General features: G+C 39.8%; 1 protein-coding gene across 4 annotated transcripts in view; it reads right to left on the bottom strand.

Moving 5' to 3' along the window:
* SAMSN1 (SAM domain, SH3 domain and nuclear localization signals 1) overlaps nucleotides 1-15,012 on the bottom strand; it is a 90,651-nt gene that overhangs the window by 17,360 nt on the left and 58,279 nt on the right. For all 4 annotated transcript variants that reach the window (XM_085556642.1, XM_085556545.1, XM_085556597.1 and 1 more), the window contains one exon: nucleotides 502-573. In XM_085556642.1, the coding sequence (XP_085412768.1) occupies nucleotides 502-573 (72 nt within the window). The remainder of the gene's footprint in view (nucleotides 1-501; nucleotides 574-15,012) is intronic.

Raw genomic sequence — 15,012 nt, 5'->3', positions numbered from 1 at the left:
TATTAAGGGCACTAACACAGTTAGCATGACAATATTCAGTCATGGGCATTTTCCTTGGAAACTGTGTACCTAAATAGGTTTGCAGCACAATACTCTATGTATAAATGACAGAAAGAAAATATATTTTGTGGTAGGTAATGTTATTTCCCATTATTTGTTGTCCCTAAGATCAGTAAGAATTGAGGGAATTTTCACAGGGGTCTTGAAAACAAAAGTGACACATATGTGGGTTACTTGAAAAGTGCTGGGTACTTTGGGCATGCACCAATGTGAAGTGCACTTTTTTTATTAATTGTTTCTATTTTCACATCAAAGTGCCAAAGTTTAGCACTTTAGTTTAGGTGTGATTCTCTTGGCTTTTTTGTCAAGGCCTCAATCAGTGAACAGATGCAGGTACACAAGTTCTCAGCACTGCAAAATTTTCACAATAGCTTTCCAAAGTTTTTGCATAACTGTCATGGGAAGTGAACTGCAGAAATTCAAACTTTGTGTCCTACAGACCTCAGCTGAATCATCTGTCTTTGATATTGAGTGATGCCTGAAACGGTCAAAGCTCCCAAAGCTGCTCGTGCGCTGAAAAAGAAGAGAAGACAAACCTTGACTCACTGGTGCTGTTTTGCTTTGTTGTGTTATTAAGACTTAAAAAAAACTGTCAAGCCACCTGTTGGTGTTAAAAATCCCTCCCATATCAGTGGATCATGAACTGCTACATCCAGCTAGAAACAAAATATGAGGTGACTGTAGGGGAAAAAAATTATGACTGTACAGGCAGAAGTAGAAAAATAAGAGAAACAATACTGCTTCAAATACTAATTAGGTAATGGATATGATTATGAGTTCTTCTACATCCATTTCACATTATTTATGTATGTAAATAAACATGCATTATTTGCAGGTAAGAAAGACTTATTTATGAGTTTCAAAAAAAAAAAGGTGTCATCATAAATATGATACAAGCAATAGACTTGGTTTTGGTGGTGTAAATTGTGGCAATTTATACAACGTATTTTTTCGGCTGGGAAGACAATTTATGGTTCTTTATCATCAGGAATGAGCCAGGACTCAGGATTATGAATGAGGATTATGAATACATCTTATCCAAAATGCACACATTGCAGAGGGAGTAAGTAACAGAATAATCAGGCAGGCCTTGTGCTTTTCTTCTCAATTTCCCAATTAAAAATCCAAATATTTGAACATAAATGGGTACAATTTTCTGCCATACAACAGCTTTACTTGACAAAGCTGCATCACCTGAGCTGCTTATTAAGAGATGGTGAATGGATTGCTCTGACTTCCTCCTAGTTTGTACTCTTTCTGCATGTGGATAAATGGCATGGAAAGGAGGGAAGTGGCACAGCAGATTTGGAGGAGTGGGGTCATACAGAAATACCTGTCAGACATGCCAGGCAGAGCTGCCCGACACTGCGCTGCCCACGGGGGCAAAATGCATAAAATTGGCATGGATGCCAAGTTGGTAGTCCCTTTAAGTGTGGCCCTAGAAACAGCCAGAATTTGGACATCTATCCACTCTATAGTGTTTTTAAAAGCTTGCTTTTATGTCTTCACCAATACTCACAGCTAGCTCTAGAATGACTTCAGGTTTTTTAAGTACTTCCCTCTTCCATACTAAATGAAAATCTTTAATGCAGTATGAGAGCTCTTGAACAGGGTTCACTATTATACATGAGGCAATAAAATCTCAAACCACAAAATAAATACATTCTGTCTGATTTAATAAGTGATTTCAGAGTATCTGGGCTACAGCTTTTCCTGTAGTTATTCATCCTTTTACCTTGCCCATATCCACTTTGTAAAGATGTGATTTCAGCCAAACTAGTTCCTTGTTCCATTGCTTTCTTCCCCCACCCCCAGCCGCATGAGTCACATTTTCATCTCCCCCAGATTTCTAAAGCACCCACTGTGCACTCTTCACCTGGCATCTCCAGCTCCCTCCTTTTGCTGTCAATCCAGGCACTTCACAAGACTCAAAAGGCTTGTGACCTCCCAGCTTTCCTATTGCAGAGTTCAAATCTTCTCCACCAGGCAAGAATTGTCATGAAGCAGCCCCAGAAGCAACAGAGGTAGAACATCCTTTGGGCAACAAAAGAGGAGGAGCAAAGGACTGGTTTGGGAGCCAGTGCCTCTGCCTGCCTTCACACTGCAGGCACGCTTAATGCTGGCATGGACCAGCTTCCAGAGAAGTTAAGGAGAAATCTCTCCTTGATGTATTTCCCTGTTTCCCCAAACTTATTTATTAACCAGTTCTGCTACCTCCCCCAAAAAATGAATGTGGACATAGCAGTGGGAGCCTGAGCAGAGTCATATTCCCATATTCTAAGCAGTGCAGTTTAAAGGAATAACATCCTCTTTTACCCACTCGCCCCACCCTATATTTCTGGGCACATCTAACCTGAAAAATATTTCCAGCCAAAGGTTATTTGAAGAAACTGACCCAGATTTGTGAATATTTTTGGACAATTATAATGACATTTACTATTCACTGAGGGGAAAAAAAAAAGAAAATATAAAAATCACACAGCTCTCCTCCTAACTGATTGTAAAATCTCTGTTGTCTAAACATTGTGGTTTATTTGTTTGGTTTTACATTGTGAAACTGAACATTACAATTTGTATTGCACATTTTATTTTATCTAAAATTCCCATAAAGATCTTTGCTATTAAATAGATGAAGAACATCCTGTGACAAGGGGTTAGCTCAATAGTATGATATAAAAACACAGCCCTGAGGATTATGGTTCTATTAGACAGGATTAACACCTTTGACTAGCTTGTCAGCCCAGCCAAATGTGCCCTGCAGCATAGAGCAGGAGGGAGAGGGGAGCCTGGGATTCACAGCAGTACTGGGAAAGGAAAGTATAAAATTGTCTCAGCAATCTCTAAACACACTCTGACCTTTCTGTTGCATTCCAACACTTCAATATGTCTAGTAGGAATAAGTGTATATTAAAGTGCAGATGTGCTGGAAATAGTTTAAAAGGAACAAGAGGGAAAACACTGTTTAGCATTGGTCTTACTTATAAACAGCTTGAGCAGTTATTCTTTTTTGACCCTCGAAACAACCTTATATCCTACATGTGCAGGAGCCTGGGGCTATTTGGTAGTGTACTTCAGTGTTGCTTCATCCTTATTAAATATTAATAAGGGTTACAGGATGATTTCCACTGTTCTAGATAATGGTGCTGCTGCACTGGAGAGCACTGAATAGGGCTGCTTCAGCAGTTCTCTATACTAACTTTTTCCATTAAGTAATCAATAGGCACCACCTTTTAAAAATGTATCCAACCCCATTATACTGATAACGCAAAGCAGATTTAGGAGCTCCTGGCTGCAAAGGGAATGGGACTATTACTTTCAGTAGTGTCAGTCACTGCATTAGTGTCAGGGAACACCTACTTTGTGAAGATATGGACAGGCCTTATTTCCAGGTGAAGAGAAGCTTTTAAAGTAAATGCAAAGCTACTAAGAGAAAATATGCTATTGACTTTTGATACCAGGATTCAGCATCCTATAAAGTTAAGTGGTTTTTCTGGCTCAATTCATGCAAGAGCTACCCAGGGATATGTTAAGCAAATACGAATTTGCTCAGTAAAATCTAATGGAGGCATGGGCAGAGGGAGAAACAACTGTTTTCCCGCACAAGGACTGATCAAATAATTTCTATAAATCAACACATTAACTTTCATCTCTTTCCATTCAGTATTCCAAACCAACATAATAGAAAATATAAAAGATACTTTTAAGTATTTGAAAACATTCGTCCTTCTCCTATATCATTTATTCCCTGAAATCCAGGAACTTTAAAACATCCTTTTAAAGGGATAAGTGCAATGTAATTGTTGTTTATTTTAATTTGGACAGTCTGCAGTTGATTGTCTGGTTTAGGCTGTAAATAGCCTATCATTTTCCCTAGAAAATAATATGGTATGGTATGCAAATAATAAGACAACAACAACTTCTGCAATCCATGTCTTTCTCTTATGAAACCTCCTTTTCTTGTAGGACATACCATAGGAGAAGTTCTTGTCTGTGACAAGCTAGTCAGAGCTTCCCTGTGTCTATAAAGCAACCTTTGAGCCAAAACTGACTGCAGTTATCCCGATAAATAATCATGATGGGACATATTCATCCCATATTTTTCTTTGGACAATTCACACTGCTCAGCAATGTGCTTGCCTGCTGTCATAAATTCTGGCCCATTATATTTTGCTTCAAGTCCTATTCAAAATATCTTTTTAAGTCCTGCATGTGTCAAAGGCTTTGTACTGGCCCTCTCACACATGTAAATCTCTTCAAATTCCTCCATGAATTTTAATTTTTACCTTCCATTCATGCTTAGACTACCCAAACCATGTAAGCTGTATAGGGGCAAACGTGGACACTAGAAGTAATAAAAAGGGAGCTCAGCATGTTGCTCAATTTCCTTGCCTGCCACAGACACTTGTCTTCTTCCCTCTTTTTTGAAAGCAGACACAGCAGCCCTCAAGAGATTAGCCTGTTCTTGCTGCTCTGATTGATGGAGATAAGTGGAGATGAGGATTTGATTCATTTGTTCTATTCCCTGATGGTTCCAGTCCCTTCAGAAGGAGGAGACCACTCTGAGAATGAAAGAGTTACCAAGCAGGGATGAATATTTCCATTCTGCTAGCTTATCTTCTTGCATAGATAATCAAAGGAATTGTCTCCTACTTTCCCAGATGGCAAGATAGCAATTTATAGCTTTTTGGATGTTCTGTGGGAAAAAAACCATAAACCACACCACCAAAAAAAATCCTCACTTCTGTAGAAAAAATGAGAATTTGTGTAAAAGATTAAGCGACTCTCCAAAGGGTAAGGGAAGCAACAAAAGAGAAAACATCATGACCTCTGTACCACAGGGAATTTTTCCTATTTACACATTAGTTACACATACAGAACTTCTGACCACTAACCAGCACATTAATATAACTTTATAGCCCACATGAAACACGGCCTAAACCTTGCACTTCACCAGTCAAAAGCAATAAAAAAGATACAGCTTGTTCCTGCTAACTCAAATAGAGCAATCTACTAAAATGGCATTTTTAACTGGCTTAAAAATGACTCTATAAAAGACTGGTTGTTATCATGGCCTGGTGTTCAGTAGCTGTATGGAGGTGGGGGAGAGAGGGAAGCGAACTGGACTTTGAACAGAACTGCCACCATCAGATCAAGCACCCTAATTTTAACAGAGGAAAAGGACTGGAAAAGCAAAACTGAATGTAAAAAATGAGTTAATCATAACTAACACTCCTCCAGGTGAATAAACTGCACTCTCCAAAGTAAACACTGAGCAGCTGTTTTATCAGGGCCTATAAGTGGTGCCAGCCTCAGTCTCTCAGCCCTAAATCCCCTCTGCCACGAGGCATGTAATTCCCAATAACCCAGTTGGAGTCACCACCAGAAACCCTGTCCCCAGTGCTTTCCAGGGGCACCTTGCCCTGGGCAGGCACTGGGGCAACTGAGAGGAGGGCAGAACTGCTGTTCCTGAAGTTAAACCAGGGTGGGGTTTTTTTGCAAGGTCTGGAAGTCTTCTTCTGGAAGGGGCAGCCATGTAGGACATCTGAGCAAAGAGGCAGTTTGGTCTGGCAAAAAAAAAAAAAAGTGCTGTGTTCATTAAACAGCTTTGTGAGGGACTAAATAAGGAAGCAATTTAAGAAATGCCAGTCTTAAGACTCGGAAAGTTTTGTGCAAGTGAGTATTGCAAAATGTGCAAGGAGGGAAAGGGACCTGACTCCACTTTCTTTAAATGCACATTGACCCTGAATTTTGAGCACCATCCTTCCTGCCCAGTTGCTGCAGAGTACTCTCAGTTGCCAGTGAAAAAAGTCACTCCTAGTGCTCTTCTGGCAGTCTGTCCAGTTCTGGGAGTGTGCACACAGGTATTTGCAATAATTATGTAATTAAGACTTTATTATTTATACGACATTTAATTAAAAGTGACTTTCAGTGGCACACAAAACCATGAAAAGAAAATGACTTTAAAAGAAGGTTAAGGATGTGTGACAAGCTCAGAGGAGCTATGAAAATGACAGTTAAGGATTTGGCATGATGTGCGCTTCCACCTCCCCACTATCCTTTTTCTACCCTTCATTTACACATGGGCAGAAACAACGAGGGATGAGCCTTGAAATCCACCCTCCACAAAACCATCACTGCAGTAGAGGGGAGCACTGCCTGGGTAAAGGCTGGTTAAACACTACATAAGCATTGCAGGCTTTGATCTTTAATCCCTTAAATACCAACTTCTTTCCTCTCCTGAAACTTCCTCCTCTTCAAACCCGCTGAATTCACAGACAAATTCTCACATTTTAAAACCAAAGCACCTAGCAGCTTCAATTAAAGTCCTTTCCTGCTTACTTAAACAGCATGATTTTAATAATGCTGCGTGTTATCTACATCCTGACCTTGCAGGGTTTTGCTGGATTTCCTGTGTGAAATTACTCACAAACAAGTTTGCCTTAAGTGATGACAAAAATACAAACCAGAAGAGGAGATGAGAAGAATCCATCCCCAAAGGTTCAGTTTTACAGGGACCCCCATGCCTGGCCAGCACACCCACAAATGGGGCAACCAGTGTGCTCTGGCAGAGAGGTGGGAACGTGGCTGCTCAGTGGAAGGTGTTCCTTCAAACGACTTTCCAGATAATAGCAAGATTAAAAAAATAACCTCTAAGCCACGGTCAAGTCTGACCGTCCCAAAAGCTCGCTTGTTCTTTTTCTGAAGAGTAAGCAAACTTCAGAAAGCCCTTACACGAGTTTCACTGCCCTACTGCAGCCTTACCCTTGACAACAGGTAATGACCAACAATAAGCTAATTCTAAGAAACTTGGGGGAGGGGGGCAGAAAGAGAGTTTTTATTACTTTTAAATGAGTGTTTGATACATCATCTTGGTTCCTCTGATTAATGTTCGCAGCAAACTCAGCCATTGGAGTTGTAATGTTTCTGCAAGCTTCCCTACAGCAAAGCCTAGCCATTAATTCAGTGGCATATGTCAGCTCAGCAGAGCAAGGTCACTCTTCTCTTTCAAGGGGAACCTTTTTAGAAATAATAAAACTGACAGAAAGTTCTTTTTTGCATGCTTTATGTCACCTGAGGTTGAGTGCTGCAGTTAATATCACAGAGCTTATAAACATTCCCATCTTCAGCAGTCTCCAAACCCACTGGGCTCTTAGAACCTCAACTATTTTTTTTTTTTTTAAGTAATATAGTGACAGCTTTATGTGGGGCAGATATACAGTATGTAATTCTAAATGAGTAAAAAGTAAGTAAAAAATGAACAAATCTTTTCTTGGGCATTTTAGAGGAGAAATTTTGGAAGACACTAAGGACTGCTGACACTGCAGGATGTTAGTGCTTAGAGAAAAAGATGTGGGATTAGGGACTTTATCTCCATGGATGCTTGCATCTTTGGATAAAGGGAGGAAATTTTAAAATGCACAGGTCCACCTTGTTTCCATTTCACTGTTAACTGATACTGTATAGGCATGTGATGTAAAGAGAGCACAAAATGAATTGATCTATTTATGGAATGATTTTGAATTTGTAAGTAAAGATGTCCTAGTCATCTGTTATGGTAACTAATTGAAACTGGAACTTATTTATCAGGGTAAAAATATTATGGAACATGATAAACAAAATAACTAGCTGAAGAATAAGATCCAAACAATAGGCCATTGTTCCCCCTCATTATCTCTCTTCAGACATCCTGACTACACTTGATTAATGAATCCATAGTGAGATTAACTGAAATTGCCTTAATGGAGATTCACTACAGTAGAGAAGCAAAATTCAGTGCAGTATCTATCATCAGTCACTGTGAATTTGAGTGCTTCATCAGATCTATCTGTCCATTTATTTAAATCACATTTTTATTGGAAAACAAAGCAAAAAAAAAAAAACAACAACAAAGAAATAAAATATCATGTTCATTACAGTGAGTTAACTTTTGACTCCTTTGAGATGTAGACTAGGTCACCATTTTTGCTCTTTCTTGTGTCCTCCCTTGTCAAATGGTTGTGTTCCAGCATTGGCTTATTGTCATCCACAGGCCAAAGTTATCCTTATTGTCCAGTTGAAGAAAACACACGTGGCACTTCATTGCACCTTCTCAGGCTTCAAAAACTGGACATGCTCACATAATTTATGCCTGGGAATCCTAAATATGCTCCTGGGAATTTTGAACTCATAAGTTCAGCAAATTTTTGGTTTTGTGTGGAAGCTGAAAGAAGGTTGCCCCCTCAGGGTTTCCATATGATTTGGAAGTGTTCAGGTCACTCCAGAAAAGGAATTAATACAATTAATGGCTCATGGAGGTACCAGTAAGGTACCCAGTAATTAATTCCCCTCTCTCAGTTTGAATATCTCTGTGGTATGGGTTGTTATGATCACGCTCAGTGGAAAACTACGCCTTCATTTCATGAAAAACAAGTGTACCAAGTGTCTGAAGTGTGTTTTCATTCTGAGACATGAGAAGAGTGAGACTGAGCATTTTCCCCCTTCCCTGCTCCTGCAGCCTCCACAAGAACCACACGTAGTGGAGAGATGCTCACCAGTGAGGTGCTGCCCCTGAGGCAGTGACAGCAGTGAGGGCTTTGAGGTGTTCTTTGAGCCCCATATTTGTGGACATACTCCAAATCCTACTGAAATCAGCCCTATCAGTGCAAAGGGAACTCTACCAGCTACCTCCTTTTAAGCTGTCATGAAGGGGTAGGAAGATGTTGCCTCTTCCCATTCCTCCAGATACTGGCTAAAATCACAGACACAAAGATATTTTTAAACATTTTACCACAATTACCAATATATATTAGTCAGGCAAATGTAAACTCCATTATAGAGAACAGGCAGAAAATAATGCAAACATGCCAATAGCCAGCATCAGCATAGCCCTAGCACATGCTTGTGCTAGAACTGAATGCCTGCTCTACCATCATCAGTCATTTCATGCACCCTCTCCACAGGTTCTGAGCTGTTAACCATCAATGAACCATGTCCCCTTTCCAGTTTTTTGAAGTGGTTCTTGAACATTCCATCTGATCTTAAAGAAGGAGGCAGAGAGGCAGAAGTGCAAGAGCAAAAAGCACAGCTGTGGCCAGTGAAACCGTTCAGGAGTGCTGGAGCCGAGCGTCCCCTTTGCATAGGTGCAGGCAGCAGAGAAGCCACGTGAGCTCACTCAGCTGGCTTGGCCACTGTGTTGTCCCCTCTTTACACATCTGTTTTGGGCTGTGCTGTCACTAAGTGAAGCTGAATTCTTTATCTCATGGCCGCAGCCTGTCAGTGACACATCCCCATCTCTGTCTCAAACATAATGGTGGAGGAATGAAACTGCAGAATGTTTTCTGGTTGAGCAGAGCTCCTCTGGTGTTTATCCCCTCCCTGGAAAAGCCATGAGGAACACTGGAGAAAAACCTAAAGCCAAGTACTCAAGTATTTAGGGACTCATGTACCATTTGTCCTTCAATATACCTGGAAGAACAGCAAACCTACCACACTTCTGATGAGGTCAGCATGGACAAGTAGAGGAACTCAATTCTTACAGTTCTCGAGGAAGTGACCATTCAGCACCTCATAGAAATCAAGTTCAGCAGTGTTAGATTACATGGCTGTTCTTGTGAAGGTGATAAAAGAGATGAAGACATAGAAGGGTAGAAAAGGGCTAAAATTCTTCCCAAAAGACATAATGGTGCAAACCAGCAGGTCACTAGAACTTCTTGCCAGAGAACACTAGTCATCTTTAGTGCTGGGTGATGAGATGGAAGATCCTTTGCTCTTGACATTCAGCTTTCCAGAAAGGGGACAGAAGATGTTATGAGTGGCAATTAAGCAGCCTGAAGACTCTGTGGAGAAGTCATTATACAGAATTTTGTGTATTCATTGAATAAACTAAAGAAAGTAATGGAGAGGAAAAGTGGCAGGAAGGTATATATTGTGCATAGTCAAAGAAGAAGCTTCCCTGAAGAAGTCTCCAAACTTTTCCACAGGCTGGAACTTCATCTCAGATTTAAGAAGAAAAATAGTAAGAACATGCTCTTGGGTGCACTGTAAGTGGAATAATATTTCAAAAAAAAAAGCTACAAGTGTTAGAGTAATCATGAATACAAAAGAGATTTCACTTAGAAAAAAGATAAGCGATCATTCATCTACATTGGAATAACAATATGCATGCAACACACCTCTGATTGATGAAACAGTTTTCCATTAGGATGGTTTAAAGGATATATGATATGCTAAATATTCAGAGCATATATAATCTGTAGCCTGGTGCCAAGCAACAAATATTGAGCAAAACCACTGACACTGCCAATGTGTGGAACAGAGTATAACTGTTTCTAACAACTGGAGTAACTCTGCTGTCTTTGTTGCAGCCTTTCAGAGGAGAAAGCATAAAGGATATTGCAATTATAGAGGCCCAGAAGACTTTTTTCCCCTTCTCAGGAGTGGATATTCACAGCAGGTTCTACCCACATAGCAAGAGGTTGATTCTTCTGGCTGAAGTGTTTGTAGCCACCCAGAAGGTGCTTTTACAGCTGCCAAGTGATGGTTTTATAACAGCATTTGTCTGAATTTATGCTGTGACATAGATTACTAGATGAATATTGAAGTACAGGAAACTGCAGGCCACATCCTCTGCCAGTCTTGCCCATACATTGTTACTGCTTTTTTCCCAGCAATGACAGGTATCCTAACCAATGTTTACTTTGAGGTATTTTGGTTTTCCTAGAAACTCAGTAAGTCAACTGCTCTTAAACAACTCTTAAGAATTAGGAGGCAACTAATGCTGATTTATGTCACCTTGGTAGTTGTGCTATGGTGTTTATCAGAGAGCACAGTTATAAATGCTGTGGCTGATAGTCTGGTTTCTAAAAATGCCTGGATGAGGTGATTCAGGCAGACTTCTTGAAATCTTCCTACTTGCTTAAGAAAACAAACAAAACCCTGGATTTGTTACTGTAAGCAAAATTAATATTAATGTGTAAATATTCCCTTTAGAAGGTTGCTCTCATTTGTTTAAAATATTCTGCTGTTAAGGACTTGAGCCTGGCTAGTAAAGGAAATCAAGCTAGAGAAGAAGCGAGAAATTAAATGAGCATTGTGCAAAGTTGACAAAAATGTCAAAAGGTGCTTTAATCAAGGGAACACACAAATTACATCACTACTGGAACAGGCCACAGATATAATTTTTCCTTTGTAACAAAAGCTAGCCAAGAGTTGTGAGAGTCCTCAATGAGACTATGTCTTGATGTGAACATCAAAATGGAGAGTCTGGTCATCCTAATCAGCCTCCTGCCCAGGGCCAGATGAGAGATGACGGTTCTTTCCCCTCACTCTGGACCTTTACTTCCTGCTGAGAAAACAAAATTCTTCAAATCTCAATAGCTTTCTAGATGAATATGTTAACATATATATTAAGACACAACTTTCTGAAGCTGCTCATGAAAATAAAGAATAAATAGCCAATGACCGAGAAGCATGATGATAATATAAATTAAAAAAAAAAAAGCAGAAGTAAAAGAAACAGTAATACGATTGTAGAACCGCCCACTCACACAAGGAAAATAACCCAAAGTTCACTCTAACCTTGTTCCAGTATTTTATGAAGCCTAGGGGAGACAGAAAACACCTTCTGAAGTGTCACCTGCAATCCCTCCTTTCCCCATCTACACACACATGGTTTATACAAGTATCATTATTTTTCTCTAATCCCCCCCACTAAAGGCCCACAGGTATTTACACCAGAAACCAGGTTCTTAAAAATACTTCCCAGATGTTGTCATCTGTTCCTGCTTATTTACCAGAGTTCAAATGGATTTTGACAAACAGTCTTTGCTCAAGAGGCAATGCAGTGAAGCCCTTTAATGACAGAACTATGTGTCATCTTTGCCTATAAGCATAAATTTGCACAGCGGGCAGTGCGGTGAAAACAGCTTATCATCAGCTCATCACCTCGCATCATTGTTAGAATGAAATGCAAATGGAAACCAACATCACTTCAGTCATGGTTGTGAAAATTAGCATCTGTGACATTAGCACTGCCTCATTTATTATGCACTCAAAATTTCAGGGGGAAAGAAAAGAATATAAAACTTCATAACTCTATCAGTCTTTACCTTTGAAATAAAATTAAAACCTTCAGCTTTTCCCACTCAAGGATAAATCCTAGTTAATATTCATTAACACCAAGCAATCTCTTCACTGCAAATCTTGTCCTACAGAAGTTCTAATTATGTCTCAAATTATTTTTGGTGTTTAGGTTTGCTGTACCTATTTTCTATTTTCTTTTCTTTAATAAGTATTCCCTATTGGAGAGGCACAAGCCAACATCTGAGAAAAATGCGGCTCCAAAAAACTTACTTATAGCTTCTGCCTGCATTACAGGCTCCAAACACCTAGGCAAGCAATAAATTTTACTCAGATAATCCTGCTGAAATCAATGGGATAACAGCTAATTTATTCATTTAAGTCAGAATCAGGATCAGGCCTTCTGTGGAGAAAATATAAATAGGTGAAAATCTGGCCTTAAGAATATGGTAAAAATGTGCATTGATTTCTGCAATGTCAGAGTTTCATTTAAGCTTATAAAAAGTAAAATTACTGGTATGAAATTGTACTGGGGAACAAATTTGCATATTAAAATATTTCCTCCCATTGGATTTGCCAGTCTTTTCTCATAACGCTGAAAACAAATAATGGTTTATCACCTAAGTAAGCGAATATTGATTTAATTAGAAGCTTGGACATCTTTTTGCCTAAACAAAATCAGAGGCATTGACCCTGAATTGTCTTACACACCAGAAGTAAACTGAGTTTAAAGCACCAAGTGCATTTGGAAGCAGAATAAGGAAACAAAAACGTCTCAAACCTTTAGCATAAACATAGATCAACTGTCATGTAGAATAATGACACAAGACTTTCTTCAGTCAAGCTAGAAAAAATGGCACAAAGTCGTCTTTGCTTCATGTTGAAGTAAAGCCAAGAATCATCAGGCAGTTCTCAAGTTTGCTGTGTCCGGAGGAATGGGGAAGAGAGAGACAGAAAGGAGTAGGTTCTGCCCAGCACATTACATGTGCTGGCAAGTGGGCAAGACAATGCAGGGATGTTTTACAGATTATTTGCACCTGGACAAATGTGTAAAACAGTGTGAAGAAGAGCTGTGAAGTGCTTTAATGGGGTTTTATCTGTATGGTGCTGCCTGAAGGGTGTACAAAAGAGAAGACTAGAACCTGCATAATTTCTTAGAGTGTTTTTTTCTTACTATCATTTTAAATCTGCTGCATTCTGCTCCCCAGATACACTGACATCTGTAACATCATAAGGCTCAGAGAGGCTGAAATCCAGATGACTTCAGGGCTCTTTCCTTCATCCTCCAAATCAACTGCCCTCCTCCTCACCAGCTCTCTGAGGGGTGGTGGGACAGACTGCACAGACCCATAGCTGAAGCACATTTAGGACACATTTCCTTTCCCACTTGCTTTCCCTCTCTGCCGTGCTCCAGGAGTGCAGGAGCCCCACGCTGTCCCTGCAGTGAGCCACTCCAGCCATCGGCGTGACCATGGACCTCAGGGCTTTGTGCAAGACCTACTTTGTCTGACCTCACCTGCCCACAAATAATTCTGCAGCTCTGAGCAGCTACACTGTGAAAACCAAGCCATGTCTCATCTGGCAGAAATGAAAGGAGGGCAGGTAAGGACTCCCTGAAGGGAAGGATGGGAGATGCACACGTTCTGTTGTGATAGAAAGTCACTTAAGGTCCTGGGTAGACAGATAGGTTTGATTAGATAGGCTTGGAACAGAGAGCTTAGCTCTTCAATTGGTAGAATTTCTTCAACATTAAGCAGGGTATTTTTAACCCTTAAGACTTTTCCTTTATAATTCAGCTTCCTAAGCTGTTATACAAGGTATAAATGTGCACTACTATGAACAGCTACAATGATAAACATTTTCAAAGGATCAGAATCCTTCCAGTATCTCTTTTGAATACATTTCTACCTCATTTCTCTCCCAGTTTTCTCTGGAATGACACCTGTTTTAGATGTCTTTTTGCTTGACAATGAACGTTTATTTATATAAATAAATTCAGTAGTTATATGCATATCCATGAATACACAAGAGCTGCTAGACATTCAAAGAAGTTATTATCATGGCTTTAGCACTACTGAAATTTTGCTGCATGGCAAAAAACTCCTGCAAAAATATTCTTTTGTGGCATAGATTAACTTTTTCATAGTCTACACTGAGAGCATTAAAATAGATTTTTGTCTATGCAGCATCTAGCACATCTGCAGAAGTCCCTTAAGTACCACAATAGCAAATAAAGTAAATGTATTGCACACAGTGAACAGCGAGATACTGAACCTCTATTACTCTTGCATTGGTCATTGAATTACTCACCTCCATGAGGGGTTTTATACAGGGACAACAAGTTGCCTTGAGAAAGGCTTTAACACCAGCCCTCTGTGATACTCATTCATCTTTATCAAAAGGCATCAATTCATGCCAGTATTCTTCACATTAGAAAGTAATAAAACCAAAAGGGCTAAAAAGAAAATATTGGTGAAACACTCTAATTAACACACAGAAATACATACAGTTTTGATAAAGACAAGTGGTCACCATGGTTAAGATTCAATTACCTAAAAAGATCTTTTTGGTGTCCTCCTTGAGGGTCTAAGGCTGCAAACCTGATTTTAAAATGAAAACCATTTAAAATGAAAAACAGGCCTTATGGCTCTCTCACAGGTCTGTGTGGATGTTTTGGAGACACTGGGATGTCTAAGTGGCCTAAAGGCAAGGTGAGGTAGCCCAAGACCTGTCCAGTGGCAATGGTATCATGCCATGTGAGCATGAGGAGGTACCAAATGTGGCCAGCACAGAGCAGGGCCGGCCAGGACATGACCTACAGAGGTCACTTGTGAAATCCTGTAACTTCTCCAAGAGGTGAGGACTTGTGTCCCATCTTACCCAACTCAACATTAA

The sequence above is a fragment of the Lonchura striata genome, chromosome 1 (assembly GCF_050655825.1).
Source record: "Lonchura striata isolate lonStrDom1 chromosome 1, ASM5065582v1, whole genome shotgun sequence".
Lineage (NCBI taxonomy): Eukaryota > Metazoa > Chordata > Aves > Passeriformes > Estrildidae > Lonchura > Lonchura striata.
The sequence above is the reverse complement of the archived record's forward strand: the minus strand, read 5'-3'. Positions and strand labels throughout refer to the sequence as shown.